The sequence below is a fragment of the Grammomys surdaster genome, unplaced genomic scaffold, assembly GCF_004785775.1.
Source record: "Grammomys surdaster isolate TR1022 unplaced genomic scaffold, NIH_TR_1.0 185, whole genome shotgun sequence".
Lineage (NCBI taxonomy): Eukaryota > Metazoa > Chordata > Mammalia > Rodentia > Muridae > Grammomys > Grammomys surdaster.
Genome location: NW_021604630.1, coordinates 209,309 through 230,902, shown reverse-complemented (window position 1 = coordinate 230,902; position 21,594 = coordinate 209,309). Strand labels below are relative to the sequence as shown.

The window sequence follows — 21,594 nt, the reverse complement described above, 5'->3', positions numbered from 1 at the left end:
TACATCACTGTATAGTTACTTTCTGTCGCTGTGATACAACATCACTGTATAGTTACTTTCTGTTGCTGTGATACAACATCACTGTATACTTACTGTCACTATGATACATCACTGTATAGTTACTTTCTGTCGCTGTCATACAACATCACAGTATACTTACTTTCTGTTGCTGTGATACAACATCACTGTATACTTACTTTCTGTTGCTGTGATACAACATCACTGTATAGTTACTTTCTGCCAATGATACAACATCATTATATACTTACTTTCTGTTGCTGTGATACAACATTACTGTCAAAGAAACTTACAGAAGAGTTTATTGTGGCTTAGGGTTCCAGGCGGATGACAGTCCATCATGATGGGGAGGCATCCTGATGGCAGCAGGAGAAAGAGTCTGAGATCATGTCTTCATTTTTTGAAAGATTTTTTTTAATGTGTATAGTTGTTTTGCTTGCATGTATGCATATGTGCCTGAAAATTTTTATACCTTAACTTTGTTCATAGTAAAGATATCCTACATTCCTGAATGTTATCAATTGTAAGCCTGTCATGTTTGTTTGCATGTGTGGAAGTCAGAAAGGCCAACTTCCGGTATCTTCCTATAGCACTTTGCTCATTTTTTGAGACAGGGTCTCTCATTGAACCTAGAGTCAATGTTTTGTCTAGGCAGATGGGACAGTGAGCCTCTCACCCCAGGACCTGCCTGTCTTGGTTTCTCCAGAGCACTTGCCTTTTACATGGGTGCTGGGGATCTGAAATCAGGTCCTCACAGGTAGCGAGCACTTTACCCACTCAGCCATTTCCCCAGCCCCAAAAAGTATTTTTTAAAACAGATGTTGCTCACTATTCAACTTTGGACTTCACATTTGCATCTTATTACCAGGCACTATCTGGAGTACGTTTTGAATTTTTTATTTACTTATTTTAATTTTACTTAAAAAAATTGTTCATGGGTCTTTTGCCTACATGTGTGTCTGTGTAGGCCAGAAGAGGCCATTGGATCTCCCTGGAACTGGAGTTAGTCATAAGCTACCACATGAGTGCTGGGAATGGAGCTGGTGTCCTCTGGAAGAACAGTCAGAGCTGTCAATTGTTGAGCCATCTCTCTAGTCCCACCTGTATCTTTTATATTTCTAAGTAATGTTTTTTTGAGACAAGGTCTCACTATATAACCCTGGCTGGCCTAGAACTTACAGAAATTCACTGCCTCTGTTTTCTGAGTGCTAGATTAAAGGTGTTTGCTACCATGCCTGCCCTATATGATTTTTAAAAATGTTCTTATTACATTTATCCACTAGTGTGTTGGTGTGTTTGCATACATGTGCATTTGTGAGTATGCTTTTGCCCCAGTCCACCTGCAGAGGTTAAAGGATAATTTGTAAGAGTGGATCTCTGGGCTTAAATTCAGGTCATCGGGTTTGACAACAGCACCTTTCCCCATCGACTCATTCACTAGTTCTTTTTGGATTGTTTTAAGACAGAGTGTCACAGAGCTAACTAACCCAGGCTGATCTGGACATACTGTGTAGCTGAAGGTGACGTTGAACTTCTAACTCTTCCTGCCTCTACATTTATGGAGTGTTTCAATGAGTATTCGTTACCACATTCAGTTTAACAATGGTTTATTTAAAGAAACCATGATTTTAAAAACTTATTTTCCTGTAGTCATTCCTTAGCAGGTAAGCATTGTAAGTAAGCATCAAAATTAGCATATTTGGGGTTTGCACTGTATTAGATTTCTAGATTTTAAAAACTGCTTCAGTTAATCTGCTCACAAAAATCTGTTAAATCAATTTTGGTTTGGGATTAGGGCAGAATCTCTAATTTATGAAATGTTCATAAACTTACTAATGCTATTTTGTACAAGGTATTTGTGAAAAAGTGTTTTTCAGCACTGACAATTATAAAATTTAAAACTTTGGGAAACTTTGTTTTATATCCTTTGGTATCAAATATTTAGCTGATTTCTCTATTAAGAGTGGTAAGCAATCTATCTCATTAATATGCAAATTTGCTTTTTATAGTTAACAATAGTAAAGCTACAAATACATAGCAAAAATGATTCAAAATAAATTTATGATTATCAGTAAGTATCTGTCTTGTATACCTATGTTATAGTTACATACCTGGAGTTGTGTAAAAGTTTGTGAAGAAAAAAGTGGAAGTTTAAGTCCTGAATTAGGGAAAAGGTTAGGTACTTTAGGAAGTATATAAAAGCAAGAAACTCGGAGGCTGGGAATGATTGTTTAGTTGGTCGAGTGCTCTTTTAGCATGCATGAGGCCCTTAGTTGCAGCCCCAGCACTTTATAAACCTTGGGATGGTAGTTTATTCCAGCACTTCAGGAGGTGGAAGCAGCAGGTGCAGAAATTGAAGGTCATTGGGCAACTCACAGCTTTTGAGGTAAGTCTGTATTACAAGACGTCCAGTCTCAAAAGGGGGTGGGGTGGGCAAAAGAGGTGTGTCCCCATCCCTTCTTTCTTTTTCTTCCAATATAAAGAACCCACGTCAGCAAAACAAGCCTGTCCTTTGGAGCTTCCAGTCTGACGAGAGTTACTTAGAACTGTGGCTGAGTAGGAAAACAGCAGCTGGCCAACCAGCCAAATTACGTCAAGAGAAGCTCCGGGATGCAGGGTGGTGCTGGGGAGGCAGCTAACGTTTCGTGGCCAGCCGGAACCGAATCTCAACCAAAGACTCAGTAAACGAACCTCGCTATGCCAGGCTAATCTCCCTCTCCCCCGGATCGCTGCCTGTTCTGGAGACGGAGCTCAGACACCCGGCGGGCCTTCAGAAAGCGACCTCGGCTCACGCCTTCAGCATCCGTGCGAGGAGAGAGAGCATCGCTGGAGCCCCGCCCACCCCGGGGCCTCCGGGAGGACCGCGCAAGCGCGGTTGGGCGGGACGCGGGGGTGGAGGGGTCCACGTCCAGCGGCGTAGACAAAGGCGGGCGTGCGCACGCTCTTACGTAGGCCTGGGCCGGCGGCGGGCAGGGCAGGGCGGGAGCGGCAGTCACCGAGGACTGGAGCCGAGCCTCACGGCCGGTGAGTTGGAGGGACCTGGTTCTGCCGGACGCCCCTGGTCCCGGCCGGACGTGGGATGCGGGGTCGGCAGCCGCGGGCCTGGGTCCGACCGGAGGGGCAGCCGCTGCCGGGCAGTCCGAGCTCCGCGCCCGCCCCACTCCTGTCCTTAGCCCCGCTCGGCTCCCCTCTCCAGTTGCCCCGCTCCTCTCCTCCTGCCGTTCTCATCTTGCCTCCTCATCTCCTCTCCAGCCACCCGGCTCCTTTGCTCAGCCCAGCCTTGCTCTCCTCATCCGGCCCCTTCTCTTCCCTTCCCTCCTCTCCTCAGCCGCCCCGCTCCTGTCTCTTCAGCCGGCTTCTCTCCTCGTCAACCGACCACGCTCCTCTCCTCTCCGCAGGCCGCTCGCCGCCTCGGAGGGCCTGATGTGGCCCTGAGCTGGGGAGCGTGGCTGAGAACCGGGCGTTAGATCACGTGGAGACGCCTTCACCTCTGGTCCCCCCTGGAATGCACCCCTTTCCCGGTGCTGTGCTCGCACTGTCTTCTTTTGCGGGTCTGCCTCCTCTACCCCTTTCCACGCATTTGAGAGCCCCAGTGTCCAGGTTTGCCTCGGATAGGGGCAGCCCTGCTTCATGCTACTTGACTTTCCTGAGCCACCAGGACTGCCACTATTCCAGCCTTCTTCACACCCCAGACTCTCTTTCGCCTTGGTTCCATGCTCTCAGTGGCAGCATCCTACCTGAAAGTTTGATTTATTCACTTTCTGTCTTACTTGGATATAACATTGGTGGCTCATAGGTTATAGAAAAAAAATCTATGTGAAATTGTCGGCCTTCGCGGACGTTAAGCTCCATCCCATACCCAACTCTTGCGTATTACCGGTAGATAGCCTTTGAAGAACTTTGGTTTCGTTCGTTTTCCTTAATTTTAGCAGAACTTTTAAGAGTCTTTGCTGAGTAGGAGGAGCATGTCTTCAAGATTGTATCGCACCCCATAAAGACGGGCATAAAAATCACTGCAACCAAAGACTATGGTCAAAACTATAATCCTGCCTGCTAAATATTCTTAACTCTTTCTGAGAGTAATTTTTCAGATCGATATTTTGGAGAATTTTAGATATGCAAAACCAAGCAACGTATGTCCATTATTATATATGCTCGTAACACCCGGGGTTAATCATGTGATATCTGTATCTTCATTTATTTTACTTATCTCAGGACGAAACAAAAATTTAGCTCTGGAGTGTGTGCAAGTGTGTGTCGGGGTTGCGTGGTTTATTTATTTGATTTTACCAATGAGCTGTATATAATCCAATCCGGGTGTTTTTGATAGCCTTTACAAGTCAAAAGTGGCGTAAGTTTCAAAACGAAAATTGTAACATTGCATAAAATCGTAATATGTTTTTGTTGAAAGATACCCTATTATTAAAAGTTCTTCCTTGAGCTGAGGCGCTGGCTCTGTGAATAAACGTGAGGACCTGAGTTCAGATCCCCCAGCATCCGTGTGAAAAGCCAGGTGTGGCACTCCCCTGTAATCTCACTGCTGGGAGGCAGAGATGAGGATCCAGAGAGCCATTTGATAAGATTCTGGTTCAGTGATAGACCCTGTTCCTATAAGGTGGAAGGGCTAGAGAGATGGCTCATCAGTCAAGAGAGCCTGAAACTCTTGGAGAGGCTCTGGAGTTGATCCTGGCACCATATGCTGATTTACAATTAATTGTCTGTAACTCTAGCTCCAGGTGATCCTATAGCCTCAAATGTTCATGGTCACATACAGATACATACTTACACAATTAAAAATGAAAATAGGGCTGGAGAAGATGCCTTGGACATTCAGAGCACAGCCTGCTCTTCCAGAGAGGCCCTGGGTTTGATTCTCAGCATCCACATAGTGGCTCACAACTGTCTGTAGCTCTCTTCCAGGGGATCTGGCACCCTCTTCTAGCCTCAGACACCAGGCATGCACATACATACATGAAGGCAAAACACTCATAAGATAATAAAGCAATTGAAAGTGGAAATGACCTAAGGAAGAGACCTAACTTCTGGTTTCAGTATGCACATACATGAGTGAGAACTTCAGATGATTCTGTCCAGTGTCTTCATTTTTTTCAAATGAGCCTTCTCGTTTAGAAGGGTTCGTTGGCTTGTCCAGACCCACAGAGGCCAATATTGAGGCTAGGAAGAACATCCCACTTTCTCAACTCTGCATTTGTTTTTTTCTTCTCAGGCACAGTGAAGTGCCACTTTCAGATTCCCTCAGAAACTTAAAATCATGAGACATTTACATGAGTTAACATGAGCTTTTCTAGTGAAGACCAGAGTAGTACAATGAAATGTGCTTACATTTATTTTAAAAATAAGTGTGGGACAAAGGACAAATTTTGATTATAGCTTTTAGAAGACTTTGGAAAATATTGACTTAAAGATGACTTGACGATTAAATAGGAGAGATTTAAATAACGTCCACTGCTATTTAATACAGTCACTAAGGGGATCACCCTAGGGACCAGCTCAAGTGGTGGGGCACTATTAGGAAGTTTGTTAGTGGAATGTCAGAAAATCTATTCACAACAAAATAAGATGGCTACAGTGTGTCAGTAGTAAAAGACACTGTCTTGTAGGTAGTCATTGACCAGAATGCCCTTGTGCAGTGCTACAAAGGTTAATCTTTTCCCCAGAAACAATATTGCAACTAGGAAAGTACAATATTACACAGCAGCCTGCATAGTTCCAAGGCCCAATGAAAGGAATTTCATCAAATGTGTTGAGTTGTTTGGTTTGGTTGCTTGTTTTTGTTTTTTTTTTAATAAGTTAACTGAGGTGCATACATGCAGAAAATAGCTTACCAAGATTTCTTGCATGAGATAACCTGTCTTTAAAACATAGGATGCTTTAAATGGGACAGCTTCACTAAGCGACTCTGTATGTTGGTTGGTTCAGGGCTGAAGTATTTTTACAAGAGGACTAAGAATGGATTAATGAGATTCCCTATGCAAGTTAAACTGGTAAGCTGGACAAAAAATTTAACTGAGTTACTTGAAGTACGTGCCATCCGTTGACAGCATATGGCAAAACTACTGAGTATTGACTATAGTCAGCTTTGTACTAGGTACCTCTGTTTCTCCCCCCTTTCCCTTTCATCCTGTGTGGTGGTTAACCTTAATTATTAACTTCATTGGATTGAGAAATGCTTAGGAGATTAGCAAAGCTCACTTGAGGGTGTCTGGACGTGTTTTCAGAAACAGATCATGATAGACTGAGTTAGTGAATAGATTAGTCCCTTGGTATTCATATGATGGTGTTACTGAACAGTGGTGAGAACTGAGAAGGGTCTAGCCAAAGACATAAGTCACAGGGCCGTGCCCTTCAGAACTGTGTCTTCTTTCTGTATTCCATCTCTGCTTCCTGTCTGCCATAAAGTGAACAGCCTGTTCTATCACGCACCCTGCTGCCATATTTTGCCCAAGCCTGTGGAGTTAGTCAACCTTAGACTGAACTCTCTGAAACCAAGCCAAATAATTTTTTTTTCCTTTAGTTACTCTGTCATGTTGATCACAGTGACAAAAGTCTGGCATGGGTGTGTAGCTATAGTTTTACTTATGAACCAGTTTTCTTATACTTAATGTGAGGATATTCTCCAAGTAATGTTGTGAATAAGCAAATCCTAGAGTTTAGAATACTTTAGACTTAGGTAGTAGTATAGGCACTGTGCATATTGTGCATGGTTGTGAACTTACTTTCAGGATGGCCATTTGTAACCACTACAGTTATGGTCACACAGATGGAGCTTAATGGAAAGCAACCACATCTAGATGACATGGTGGCCTAGTTTGCTTTCAGTTGAAACCATGTGGTTGAGTCATCCATATTCCATTCCCCATTCCCTGGTCCCCAGTCTCTGGCATTTGAATGCTTGATCTCCAGTCGAGTGACATTGTCTGTGGAGGTTTAGGAGGTGTGGCTTTGAGGCTTCAAAAACCACATGCTATTCCCACAATTCCCACTGTGCTTCTTGCTTGTGGTTCAAGATATGAGCCTTCAGCATCCTGTGGCAGCTGCCATGCCTGCTGCCTGTGCTCTGTCCTCATGGGCTTTTTATCCCTCTACAAGCATAGCTCCATAAGCCCATGCTTCTGTAAGTTGCCTTGGTCATGCTGTTTTATCACAACGATAGAAAGAAAATGACTAATAGGGTGACCAGGTGAATGCTACTTTGTGAGGAAAGGGTCTGTTTGGCTTACGTAGCTCAATCACTGTTGATCATGGAAGAAGATCAGGACAGAAACCATGGAGGAAATTGGCTTATTGGCTTGCTCAGTTTCCTTATACAGCTAGATTCCTCTGTCCAGGGATGGCACCACTCAGTTTAATAAAGTGTCTCACTTACACACCCACAGGACATTTTAATGGAGATAATTCCTCAGGTGAAGTTCCTTTGCCTTAGGTAACTGTGTTACTAAGACAGGCTTTCTTTGTGTAACTCTGAATGCCTGGAATTTACTCTGTAGACCAGCCTGCCCTCAACTGAAAGATCCACCTGCTTCTACCCCCTGAGTGCTGGGATTAAAGAGGTTTACCATCGTACCCAATTTCCCAGGAAACTTATGTTTGGTTGACAAAAACTAACCAGCAAAATTGACCCCTTGTCAACTTGACACACATACATCACTGTTAAACCATAATTTCCCCTTTCTTACTTATCCCAAGATAAGTAAGTTACTATCATGTTACTATCACAGTATAAAACATAACTTTAGAAGTCCCACAGCCTTCAACAATCTCTGAGACAGGATCTCTCTATTACAGTGGTTCTCAGCCTTCCTAATACTGTGATATGTTAATATAGTTCCCTGTGTTGTGGTGACCCCAAACCATAACATTATTATTGTTGCTACTTCATAACTAATTTCACTACTATTAAGAATCGTGGGCTGGAGAGATGGCTGAGTGGTTAACAGCACTGACTACTCTTCCAGAGGTCCTGAGTTCAATTCCCAGCAACCACATGGTGGCTCACAACCATCTGTAATGGGATCCGATACCCTCTTCTGGTGTGTCTGAAGACAGCTACAGTGTACTCATATAAATATATTTTTAAAAAAAGGAATCATGTAAATATCTGTGATTTCTGATGGTCTTAGGAAACTCTTGTTAAAAGTTGTGACTCACATATTGAAAACTGCTTCTCTATTATATAGTCCTGAAGTTTACTATATATACCAAGCTGGCCTTAAGCCAGAGATCCACATGCCTCTGCCTCCCAAGTCCTGGAATTAAAGGCATGTGCCACCATGCCTGGCAAAAATTTCAGCACTTTAAAAATCCATATAGCTCTTAAAAGTGTGTTTCTGTAAAATAAAGACAATATATATACTTTCTTATTTCAAGAGGAAAGATTCTGGGCACAGTTAAAATCAGATCAAAGCCATGATCCAGCTGTGTAGCTAGTTCAGTGTCCATAACTGGGGGTTCACTCATGACCTCTGGGCTTGTCCATGCTTCCATCTCTAATCAGAGGGTGAAAAAAACGCTTTTTCTCTTATTAGTTGGAAATATTATTTTCAGGGTTTCCCTTTAAAATAGTTTTAAGTCAGTACTATTTACTAAAAATATAAGCATATTTACAGTTTTAATGTTTATGATAGCTGCCTTGAAAAGAATGTAAAAGTGATATGCTAGTTAGTTTGCTTTAGATTCTATAATGTGTATTAAAAGATCACCCTTTAATACAATGTTAACTAAAAATTTAAAAAACCTTGAGCTGATGAGATTGCTCAGTGGGAAAAGGTGTTTGCCGCTAAGTCTGACAACCTGTTTGTTCCTTAGGCACATGGTACAAGAAGAGAACTGACTCTGCAAGTGATCCTCTGACCTGCACAGAAACACACACACACAAAATGCATTAACGTTTTAACATAATTTTTAAAAATTAGCCTTACGTGATTCTTGGTTTACAGTGTTAGAAATTGAGCCTCTGCCCTGCACATAACCAGACAGCTGTCCCACCGTTGAGCCACACCCCCACCTCTTGAGTGTCTTTGGGATTGCAGTGCTTGTGCTGTCTCCTCCCACAAGAGGACAGTGACTCATACACCCACCCCCTTAATATATGTGTGTTTGTGTGTGAGTGCTGGAGGTACCTTGTGTGTTCTAGGCAGGCTTTCTACTACTGAGTTAAATCCCTCACCCTTTAAGTTTATGTATGTAGTGAGACAGGATCTAAGTATGTAGCCCTGGCTGACCTGGATCTCACTATGTAGACCAGGCTAGGCTGAAACTCAGAGATGTCTGTGCTTCTGCCTCCAGAGTCCTGGGCACTCCTAAACTCACAAGCTGTGTTAATTTTTGAAACAAAATCTCTGTAGTTCAGGCTGTCCTGAGACTCACCACTGTACTCCAGGCTGGCCTCAAACCCATGATCCCCCTGGTTCAACCTCTCAAGTGTTGAGATTTCAGCTCTGAGCCACTGCTCCCAGCACTTTCTTTTTTTGAATTGTCCTTGAATAAAACCTAAACCACCACAGTGGCTGTAAAAGGCCCGCGCATGGCAAACATGGCAAACATGGCACCAATAGTTTTTGCCTTGCCCCTCTCCATTCCCTCTTTTGCTAATCCATTAGATTACATTCCTAAAGCCAGCCACCAAGGTCTGTTTCTTTAATTGGCTACTTCCTCCTCCTGAGGTTGACTTCCAAGGTCCAGCTATCAAAGTATTGAAGTCCAGCATCAAAACCATCCCCCCTCTGGCTGTTTTAACATGCCCAATCAAAATCAACCAGCTCATCCTAACACAAGGTCCCCCACTTGCCTTTATGAACTGCTATTTGCCTATGGGCCATCCTGTCTCTCTATTCAGAGGCAGTCCTTGGTCCTCCTGGAACAAATACCTATTCCCCTCTCCCTTGTCTTCTATTTCCTGTCTGTCTCTTATTCCCTGTCCTTTGTCTCTCTCGGGGGAAATCTTTATGCTGAGAACTTTGTCTCAGGGTGTCTTGTGATGACTGTGAGATCCTTCATGTTTAGTCAAACAACTTCTCTAAATTATATTGAATTTTGTATTTCTACTAGGGGTACAAGGAGTTACAATTATTATACATCACTTTATCTTTGATAAAGGTGTCCTTTTAGTTTTACACATACTCATGAATGGAAAAGGGGGTGTCTAATAATTTGAATTTACATTTTCCTGACATAATACAGAGTACCTTTTCATGATTATTTGCTATTCATATGTCCCCTCTAGGCGTTCAGATGTCATCACCACTAATTATGCTTTCATTGCATTTGTTATTGACATGTAAAATATTTGTGTATGTGTCTGCATACATACAGGAGCTTCTGTGTGCTCTATGGTGTGAGGGTGGAAGTTGGTACAACTTGTCAGTTCTCGTGTTTCTTAAGACAGGGTCTCACTATGTAGCTCTGATGTCCTGGAACTTACTGTGTAGACCAGGCTGGCCTCAGAGCCATAGGGAGCTGTTGTCTGTTTCTCCCTCGTGTTCCAGTATTACAGATGAGCATCAGCGTTCCCATCTGGGTCTCTCTTCGTTATGTCATTCCTAGGAGTAGAACTCGGGTCAGTAGGCTTAGTGACAACCATCTTTGTCCCCTGTGCCATCTCGCTGGCCCTGTTACTGGCCTTAAAACAACAACAAAAACACCCTTTTGCACAAGGATTCAATAGCCTCACTTAAAACATGGAATCACTGTTACTGAGCTGCTTTGTCACATGTGTTGTTGGTTTGAACTTTGACACTTTTGGCTTTCACAGCTAGTGCCCTTACCGAGCCATCTTGCTATGGCCCACATTGTCCCTTTTTAAATTTTAGGATTTATTTTTATGTGTATGTGAGTGTTGCTTGTGTGTATATAAGCACTATATGCATCCAGTGTGCCATTTGAGGCCTAAAGACATTGGGCCCCCTGGAACTAGAGTTATAACAATATATAAACATGTATAGACCATGTGGGTGCTGGGAACCAAATCTGGGTCTTCTGAAAGAGGAGCCAGTGCTCTGGACCATTGAGCCATTTCTCCTGTCCCTTCTCCCCCAGCCCTCCCTTTCTGATTTTTAAAAATGTGTGTGTTACACATAGTATGTGTGCACAATGTGCATGCAATACCTGCAAAAACCAGAAAGGGGCATCTGGTACCCTGTAGCTAAGGTTACATGTTTGTCAATAACTATATGAATGGCGAAAACCAGTCCTGGGACCTTTGCAAAAACAAATGTTCTTCACTGCTGAGCCATCATACTATCTTTTTTTTTTTTTTTTTTGATTTTTTGAGACAGAGTTTCCCTGGCTGTCCTGGAACTCACTCTGTAGACCAGGCTGGTATCAAACTCAGAAATCCGCCTGCCTCTGCCTCCCAAGTGCTGGGATTAAAGGCGTGCACCACCACTGACTGGCCATACTGTCTTTTCTTCAGTGGATGAAAAAACAAGATTAAAATACTGGTTTTTCCCCTAGCTTCAAGAGATGCTTCTATTGTTTGAATTAAACTTGGTGTACCATGTTACTTTTTAGCCATGCTAACCCTAGTGAGTTCAGAATGGGGAAGGGGGCAATGAGGCAGGGGACTGGGACAGACAGGACGAAAGTCTCAACCCAGCTTCACTTGCCTGTTGTAAACTGACTCTAACTTAGGTAATTTTCTTACCCAGAGGTGACTTCAAATGTATGCATACTTGTGATTCTCTAGGGTCCCTTTATTCAGTGCTTCTTTGTGTTTTGGAAACATAACTTACTACTGAGCTTCAGCACCCCATTCAAGCTGTTATTTCTGTTTCACCACTGATAACAGTTAGAATGAAATCAGCCCAGCCTTGCCTGGAAGTCATGTTTGCTATCACATTAGAAATGAGCATCGGATAGGTCTGCCGTTTAACCCACCCAAAGCTAATCTGAAAGTTATTCCAGGAGCAGCAAGACCTCTAGACCTGGGCTCAGATCTGATGTATGTACTGCTTCTGTTCTGTGGTTTATCTTAGTTAACAGGTAACTCTTAGAGCTCATACAGTGTAGAGGTTGGACTGGATTCTCGGTGGTTAACTCGTAACTTTGTGGCTTGTTACCAGCTTGTTGCCTCTGGCTTTGAAATGATAATTGATATTTATACTTTTGATTTATCAAGCCCTTGCTGATAAGAACTGATAGCTTGATCTGGTTGATTGGTACTGTTGGCAGAGATTTGAGGTATATGTTTCATGATTTTAAATAGAGACCAATAGACAAAAACTCCACAGTCCCACTTACTTCACTTAATAGATTGACCTCTGATTTCATCCATGTTGCTGTAAATGAGAACTGCGTTTGTTTGTTTGTTTGTTTGTTTTTCGAGACAGGGTTTCTCTGTGTAGCCCTGGCTGTCCTGGAACTCACTCTGTAGACCAGGCTGGCCTCAAACTCAGAAATCTGCCTGCCTCTGCCTCCCAAGTGCTGGGACCAAAGGCGTGCGCCACCAGTGCCTGGCGAGAACTGCATTTTTTATAGCTAAATAAAATCCATTGTTTATATATACCATACATATTTTTTGTTTGCCCATTCATTGAAGGGAGCTGAGTTGATTCCTTATTTTATTAGTTGAGTACATACTAGGACATATTGTAACTATTGTGACTAGTGCTGCAGTAAACATGTATCTTTGGGTGTAATGGTCTCTTCTCTTAAATAAGTAGTGGAGTTGCTGGGAAATATTGAAGTTCCATTTTTAGTGCTTTGAGCGCTCTATACTGATTTTCCGTAGTGGGCAGCTAATAACAACACTTCCCACCAACAGTGCATTCTCATTCCCTTGTCTCACGTGGGCCTGAATTTCTGTCTTTATAGTGATAGCCAGGTTTTACATTCTTTGAGCAGACTTCCCTGTCAGTAGGAGAAAGAGATTGAAGTAATTGACCCAAATCCCATTCCCACTAACAAGGAAGTGAGCCAGGATTCAAATCTTAGGATATCTCTTTTGAGTGAACTGAAACTTACCTACTGAAAATACTGAATGCAGTTTTAGAGATACTCAAAGGATGAACAGTGGCACTAATTCTGTAGGTGATTAATCCAACAACATGGAGCCTATGTCTTATGTATATTTCCCTAGAGATACTTTATGCAAATAGCTGTAAGCATGGTATATTTTTCATTTCCTTCCTCATAATTGGTATTTATTGTAGACATTATTCTGCTTCCAACTGGAAGTTTGTATTTTTGAGACAGGGTTGGGCTATATTTGTGGCCCACACTGGTTCAAAATTGAAATCCTCCTGATTCAGCCTCCTTAGTGTTAGGCTCGCAAGCATGAGCCATCACATTCTGCTAAAACATTGTTTGTTTGTTTGTTTGTTTTATCATTATGTAGATATGCTTCCCCTACCTTCCTGTTCTGTGTATTGGGGAGTAGATCTCTGAGGCATAGCTAAGCAGGTATTCTGCCATGAGTGCGCTGGACCTCTCCCTCCCCCTTCCCCTGCCCCTCCCCTTCCCCTCCCCCTCCCACACACAGAGATTTATTTATCTGCATATCTCTATGTGAGTGTATGCACACATTTGTGCAGGCCCATAGAAGCCATAAGAGAGTATCAAGTGTCCTCTCACCCCCTTTTCTATTTTCTTTGAGGCAAAGTCTCAGTTTGGTTGCTTTTCATTTGTTTGGTTGTTTTTTTGTTTTTGTTTTTTTTGGAGGGGGTTGTTGGGGTTTTTGTTTGTTTGTTTTGTGTGTGTGTGTTTTGTGGGGGGTCATAAGAAGGGTAGCTTGTCTGGAAGCCAGCCATCCCTAGTGATCCACCTGTTTTCAGAGCTAGGGATACAGTTGTGCTCTGGGTACGGGCTTATGTGTGTTCTAAGACATGAACACTGGTCTTCATACTTGTACAGCAAGCTCATTGAACCACTGAGCCATTTTTACAGCTTATCTTGGTTTTTAAAAAGATAGTGTGCTATTGTGTCTTGTGCTGATGGGGCTTGGCTTTTTTTTTTTCCTTTTAGATATTTAAAGTAGAGCTGTACCTAATTCCTTTTGTAGATGTGTTAGTATGAAGTTTTCAGCTTCAGCCCTATGACTATTTAGACTGGGTGAATCTTTGTTGTGGAAATCTTGTGTCTGGCATCTTTAGCAGCATCCCAGCTCCATTGCCAGGTGCCAGGAGTAGCCATCCCTCTTCATGTCCTGAAACACGGCTGCAGGGGGAGTGCTCCAAGGGCTGGGACACAGTCAGCCCTGACTGAGCACCGCCGCTCTCACTGGGTCATTTATTACCTACACTCTGTAAGCAGTATTGCTGGATTTAAGGTCCACATGTACGCTTTATGACAGTTGCTAAGTCATTCTTCAGAGCAATCATAACCTAAACATGTTAACTCTTTAACTGATGACATTTGAGGGTATTTTATAGTTTTCATCAACACAGTGGTTTGGTAAAATTTACCATAATGTTGTTGGTTGGTTTGGTTTGGTTTGGTTTGGGCTACTGAGATAGTGTCATCTTTTCTAGGCTTTCCTCAAACTTACAATATGAGGAAGGAAGGCCTCCTGCCTCCGTTTCCTGAGTGTTGGGATTACATGAATGGGCCACCATAGCTGGCTTATCAATAGAAGTTCAGATCACATTTTTTGTTGTTGTTTTATACTTAACTTTTTCTCTCTCTCTTTTAATTCAGTACTTGCTGCTTACTGGGAGTGTCTTTTTTATTTATTTTTTTCTTTTTTGCTTGTGGATTTTGTGCTCCCATGAAATCACTTTACCTCTTAAGAGTACTTAAAGTTTGGTGTCCACACTCAAATGTTGAGTTTTCTTTTGGTCCTGCTCTACTTGTATTAGTGTTGCTGTGGCAGATACCAGTTCTAGGTAAGAAGAGAGGGTATATTTGACTTAAACTTCTAGGTTACAGTTCAGTCATTGAGGGAAGTCAGGTCAAGAACCAGAACAGGTAGCCTGCTTGCTGGCTTGCTCATTTATTGTTAATTAGCTTTCTTATACAACCCAAGGGTATTTAATCAGGGAATAGTGCCACCTATAGTGGACTGACCCTCTTGTGTCAATTAACAGTTAAAACAGTCCTCAGCAGACATGCCCTCAAGATGATCTAGTGTGAGTAATGCTTTCTTTCACAGATGTGTGTATGAAGACTGTGTAAAGTTGACACATACAGCTAACTCTGACAGTTCCTTGCTGTTGGTGGCATGGGAGCAGGGGAGTGGATGGTATGAACTGTTAATTAGCATTTAATCTGTGACAAGCATTGTACTTTATGTGCTTAAAAAATTCACCTATCTCTATGTGGCCTAAACAGTTTAAACATGCACACACATGCAGGCATGTGTATGAACATATAGAGGTCAGACAGCTTTGGAGTCAGTTTTCATGCACACACATGTGGGCACATGTCTGGACATGTAAAGATCAGAGGACAGCTTTTAGAGTCAGTTTTTAGATTCAGCTTTTAGATCCTTCTATCCGGAGAGCATACTTAGGTCATCCGGTTTGTACAGCAAGCACTTCTACTAAGCCATCCCACCAGCCTGCATTTATTTTTAATAAAAGGGCACTTTTATTATTTCTTTAGAGTTACCATATGATAACTATCATATTCTGTTATCATTCTTATCATATTCTAATGGCCATGGGTCACCTCATGAAGAAGATACGTTATTTCTCAGAATACTCTCTGAAAATACTTATTTTTGTGTTTAGGAGTGGTAATGGCTCCTGCCACATACCTGTTAATGGATCTGAGCTGGCATAGAGCTTTAAATGAATTTAAATAGTTCCTTTCCCATCCTTTTCTGGGGTTCCTGTCTCTTCCTGCTTAGCCATCATGAAGTTTGAAATGGTGACTTTGTGCTTGCGTTCTCACCTAACTCTGTAGGTCATGTGTTCACTGTTAATATAATATCCAGCACATGCTGTCTGTCTAATACGTAAATACCGAATTAGTCACCCCAGTAATGGAGGACATTTGGAGACCCTAAGAGGCCCAGGTCTGCTGCTCAGGGTTAAAAAGTCTAGCTGGCTCAGTAATCCACTGTCTCTGACTACAGTGAGACTCTCCTCCTTCCTGACAGATTCAGAACTAGATGGTTCTTGTGTTTTTCTCTGAAACAGTTGAGTAGGGGTTTGGTGTGGGAGGGGGTAGCATGATTCTCAGTGTTTGGCAGGAGTCTGGCTGTAGAAGCTAAGAGAATAAGTAAATACTAATTAATGACTTCCCTACCACACACCCTTAAGAGAAGGTGATGTGTGTTACTTGAGACAAAGTTTTCTGATATTTCAGTTTACTTCTGCCTTTAATATTTCTGCTAATACTCCAGACTCTGCAGGAAGTTATTTTATAACTGCAGCTTGTATATTGTTTCCTTGACTTCTAAGAATTTACATGAGTATTGGTGTTGGCCAGAGAACTTGTCAGACTAGTTCATGGTCCTCTGGTTTGGAGTCCAGCTTTCATGAGCAAGTACTCTTAAGAGGGAAAGGAAGAGTAGAGGTCACTATCTCTCATGGGAGGAAAAGGGTAGTTACAAGCCACTTCTGTGATGGCTCAGTGGTCAATATTGTAGGCTCTTGCAGACCTCAGTCTCTTGTCACACCTCCTTGTTTCCACATCTCTTTAAGGTTGTAAAAGCCACACCAAGCTCCAAAGCCTTATAAAACCACCACAGCCAGCTGTATGTTGATCAGCTCCTGCCTAGGTGAGGGAATGAATGTGTTGCTTCATGTGTTTGTTTTAATGTTTTGGGGACATGAACCCAGAATAACCTTGGGAATTCTCAGTTGATTGTGACATAAAGAAAAATGTTCAAAACTTGACGTGTAGGGTCAAATCTGATATGTGACAGTCATGCTGGCCCATGGAACTGGAAGTAACCTTGGCCAGTGGGACAGAGGGCTCTCGCTGCATCTTCTCATGGGATTTCTGGCCAAAGGGACCGGGGCTGGAGGAGGGTTGGGGGCAGGATAGAGGGTGGAGTGGAGGTGTGGCTTCTTGCATTAGGCTAGGCCCTAATAGGTGTAAGAAACACAGTGACGCAAATTCCTCAGTCACTTTGGGGATGTGGTTAGAAATCTGGCATGTATAATGAGTTTAGCCAGTTTATAAAAATGAAAAAACAAAACACACATGTACTTGGATTCTGAGAACAGCAGATTCTAATTCTAGATCTGCCCTGTGGTTTTTTTCTCTACAGGAAGTCCTATGGCACCTGGCATGAGTGAGGTGCTGATTGGTTATTTCAGGATAGTCTGGGATGTAGGTAGCCATAAGTGTTGTTAAAGAGCATGAGATGAGACTGAGGGGCCCTTCTCTGGATCTCTGCTGTATTAAGTTGTGTGACCCGGGAAGGTTTAGTTAATCTAAATTTTGCCATCTCGTTTGTAAATGGAGTTGTTAGAGAATAAGTGAGGACAGTGTGTGGGTGATGCTTTTACCTTAGTGCCTTTTGTGTTGTCAGCATTCAGCAAATATTGGCAGTCATTTGAAAGTGGAAGAAGTGGTGACAAGAAGCAGGAACAGTTGTTCATGATTTGTGACACTGAAGTGTTGTGTCCATGTTAGGATCTGACCACGAGCTATCTGGGGATGTGTAGGAATCAAATACAGGAGAACTGAGTCCGTGTTTGCCTCATTTCGTTTACTAATTGGAAAATGGAAACAAAATATGCTGACAGGGAGGAGAAAAGCAGATGAAATAACATTTTTATTACATTTATTTTATGTGCGCATGTGTCCACATACATGTGCCATAGTGCATATTTGGAAGTCAGAGGATAGCGTATGGGGGTTCTTTCCTTGTACCGTGTGGGTCCTGGAGAACAGACCCCAGGCCTCAAGCTTGATGAAAGTGCCTTACCCACTGAGCCACTCTGTCAGCCCTGAGGTAGCACACACTGTTCATAAAACACTGAGCAGAGTTGGTGGTGAAGTCAGTACCTATTTGGTTTCTTGAACTGTGTATTGGGACAGTGCTGGAAGGTGACTCCTGGAGAGCCAGAGCCCTCCCAGTGGCTAGGGTGTAACATGTGGTAAACATTTTTGCTAGAAAAAATATGATAGGATGCTCCCAAGTTGAGGACTTGTATTGGTAACTTTTAGTTTGGAATGGGCGCTGTATATTGGACTACTTTCATGAGATTTTTGAAATAGAATTTTATGAGCAGCAAGTGTAGTGAAGTAGACTGAAAGGGCATAGTTCTTTCTATGGAAGAAATGTGATAAATATCTTGTAAAAGTTTAAATATATATTTCCTTTTCCTATACAGTTCTATTTCTAGGAATTTTGCTACTACTAAGTCATGTATGATAAAAATTTGTACTGTCTAGCTTTAGGAGACAGGTTACCTTAATCCTGATAGATTCTTACAGTTGAAACTGTGTACCTGCAAAGTGTTGTGGGGAGCTCTGCCTTTACCAATAGAACTGTCCTTCAAGTTAAGACAAAATAAGCAGCAAATGAAGAAGAGCATGCCTTGTTACCAGTGCCTTAACTTTTGTTACCTGGCCCCGAGAGGGACAGAGCCAGTGACTTTCCTGTGTCAGTAAGAATTACACTAGGAAGAGTACAAAGCCAGTCCTGCAGTTGCATCTGTTATAAAGAACTCTGGGTAACTATGGGACAAGTCAGAGCGTTGACATTGCATATTGTACCCTTACCTTTCAAAATGTCTATCATCAGAAAGTTGGCATGCATGGCCAGTTGTTCTCATTGTGGTTGAAAATACTGGAAATGTCCATTTTTCTCCCATGCTGTATCTATTTGCCTGCTCCTTTTGACCTTGATGATAGAGAAGCAGCCTGTGAGTTCACCCTACCACAGCTGTCCCTTGCCACACATATGGAAGCATATTACCACTTCTCTTGCTTTGTGTAACTGATGGTGTTTCTGTCTCCACCCCCAGCTCTGGCAGCATGTAAACAACCTTTTGCCAAGAACCCAGGTCACCGCTAAGAAGGGTGCCTTAAGGAGAAGAGTATCAGAGGGACACCAATGCCAGGCGTGTCTGGAACAGTGCTCGGTACAGGCAGCATGAGACGTTCTGTGCCAGCCTCTGTGTGCTACTGGCGAAGGCTGGGGCTCTCCGGGTAGGAGGGTCCTGGGTCAGCCAGCATCAGGACCCCCCCAAGGGAGCATGGGACCAGCTATGAACTCTTTACAGTGAACTCAGTTTTAGCTTATGAAGGAATTTTGTAAACGTTACCTAATTTCTACATACTGACATTCAGAAGCCTTGGGTGTGGAGTACCAGCAGCTACCCTTGTCTACTGGAGTTCGGGATTCTTCTGGCAGCAAGGTGAACTCTTGTTGGTACTTCTGACAGTACAGACCTTTAGGACAAATACGGCTGCTGAATGCTTTGGGGCAGGAGGAAAGTGAAGCTTTGGAAGCAGCCACGCAGCTGAACAGAAAGCTGTCCCTTGCCGCTCGCTTGCCCGGACACGCAGGACTCAGGTGCTGTTCCTGCCTACTCACCACAGATTCTTATCTGTGCCCGGAAGACCTGGGATGCCCAATTCTGGGGTGCTCCTGTGACCCTTCTCTTTCTGCACCAGAGCTCTGATTCAGGCAGTTGGATGACATGAACTTTGAGATGGAGTTTGTCACCCGTGAGGGACTGGCTGCCTTTCCAAGGCCTGTGCTGCCTGAAGGGACCATCTGAGGGACGTGTTTGTGTGTGGAAAAGAGGGCACCAGCCTGACCTGCGTCCTCCACCATGTTCCTGCTGCTGCCTTTTGACAGCTTGATTGTCAACCTCCTGGGCATCTCCCTGACCGTCCTCTTCACCCTGCTACTCGTTTTCATCATCGTCCCTGCCATCTTTGGAGTATCCTTTGGTATCCGAAAGCTCTACATGAAAACACTGTTAAAAATCTTTGCGGTAAGTTGTGCTTCTGTGATATGTTTCCTCACAGGGAAGAGAAGGCATTAGCAGAAGGAATGATTCTTTTACCTTGTATGTCACTGAGTGGGGCTTAGACACTGGACACTGCCACATGCAGAACAGGTAGCAGGGCATGAAGCTGCTCACAGGCTCATTTTTCCTTCTCACCATGATCTGAGGTAGATTCTTGCATTCATGCAAAAGAAAAAGAGGCTGTGTCAGAATTCAACACACTGCTGCGCAGAACTGGTCGTGTTGAGTGGGAGCGGATGAGAAGCAGTATCTCCCAGAAGTTGATCTGTGCCACCAGACTAACATTTAGACAAAGAGTTGCTGGCTACTTTAGTTGCAGAATCTGTTTTAAATAGGCACCAAATCCTCAGGAATTCTTTTCCACAGCTGAAACTGCAACCTTTGAGTAATACCATGACAATATAATGCACTTACTCATGCGGGGTCTTCCAGGCTTGTGTGGTTTGGTTTGCTGGCTCAAGCCAAGGGTCGTTGGCATGCTTTGCAAGCGCTCTGCAGTCTTGAAATATTTTTCCCATTTTCTTTTAGTTCCTTTGCACTCTGTGGTAGTCACTGTCCTTACAAGAATAAGGTGGGGCCGGAGAGATGGTGCAGGGGTGACAAGCATGTATGGCTTCTTGCAGAGGACTCGCATGTGAATCCCAGTGACTCCTAACTACCAGTAACTTCAGACCTCTGTGGGACCTGCACTCATGTGCACGACACAGATATGTACACACACTCACACATATGCACACACAGTTAAAAATGATTTTTAAAATATTGAAATTGAAGGGCTGGAGAGATGGCTCAGTTGCTAAGAGCACTGACTGCTCTTCCAGAGGTCCTGAGTTCAATTTCCAGCCACCACATGGTGGCTCACAACCATCTGTAATGGGATCCAATGACCTTTTCTGGTGTGTCTGAAGACAGTGACAGTGTACTCATATACATAAAATAAATCTTTTAAAAAATATTGAAATTGAGGCCAAATAAGCAGACTATAAAAACCCAGCCGTTCTAAACCCAGCCGGGTGGTGTGCAGTTTGCTCGTGTTGTACATCCACCGCTGTCATAGTGCCACTAGTTGCCACTTGAAAGGAGGTGCTTACAGTCCCACTGGCGGAGAGGATTTCTAGTTCAAAGCCAGTCTGAACTAGTATGTTCTGTGTGTGGCCTCTCTGACCTGGTACTGTCAGTGTCCATCTGCATGGCAGCAGTTATCAGTGTGCCCGCGTGTTCTGTGTGGTTGAAGAGTAAATACCTCGTTGGGCCTGTACTGTGATTGCTTATGATTCATCCCCTGAGGAACTGTCCCACCTTTGGGCTGCTGTGGACTCATGCTGGGAGTGTATCAAGAGTGAAGAGCTGATGTTTGATTCACATATGCGTATGGTTTTGATTGTGGGTACACAGGTGTGAGTGTGGGGCCTGAGGTTGGTGTCACATGTCTTCCTCAGTTGTTCCTCTGCCTTATTTATTGAAGCAGGAGCTCTTAATCAAACCCAGAGCTTGATGTCCACCTGGTCTTTCTAGCCAGTATATTGTGGAAATCCTGTCCCTGACATGTGAGGCTGAAGTTACAGATGGGCCACTATGTCAACCTGGCACTCATGTGGGTTCTGGGGATCCAAATTCTGGTCCTGGTGTGTGTGTGTGTGTGTGTGTGTGTGTGTGTGTGTGTGTGTGTGTGTGTGTG

The 21,594-nt window shown here is 43.3% G+C and overlaps 1 protein-coding gene across 1 annotated transcript in view; it reads left to right on the top strand.

Annotated features, from left to right (window-relative positions):
• Nucleotides 1-2,916: 2,916 nt before the first annotated feature.
• Nucleotides 2,917-21,594, top strand: part of Gpat4 (glycerol-3-phosphate acyltransferase 4) — a 32,915-nt gene continuing 14,237 nt past the window's right edge. Inside the window, exons 1-2 of the mRNA XM_028768190.1 lie at nt 2,917-3,042; nt 18,903-19,880. Of these exons, the coding sequence (XP_028624023.1) occupies nt 19,716-19,880 (165 nt within the window). The 5' untranslated portion in view covers nt 2,917-3,042; nt 18,903-19,715. The remainder of the gene's footprint in view (nt 3,043-18,902; nt 19,881-21,594) is intronic.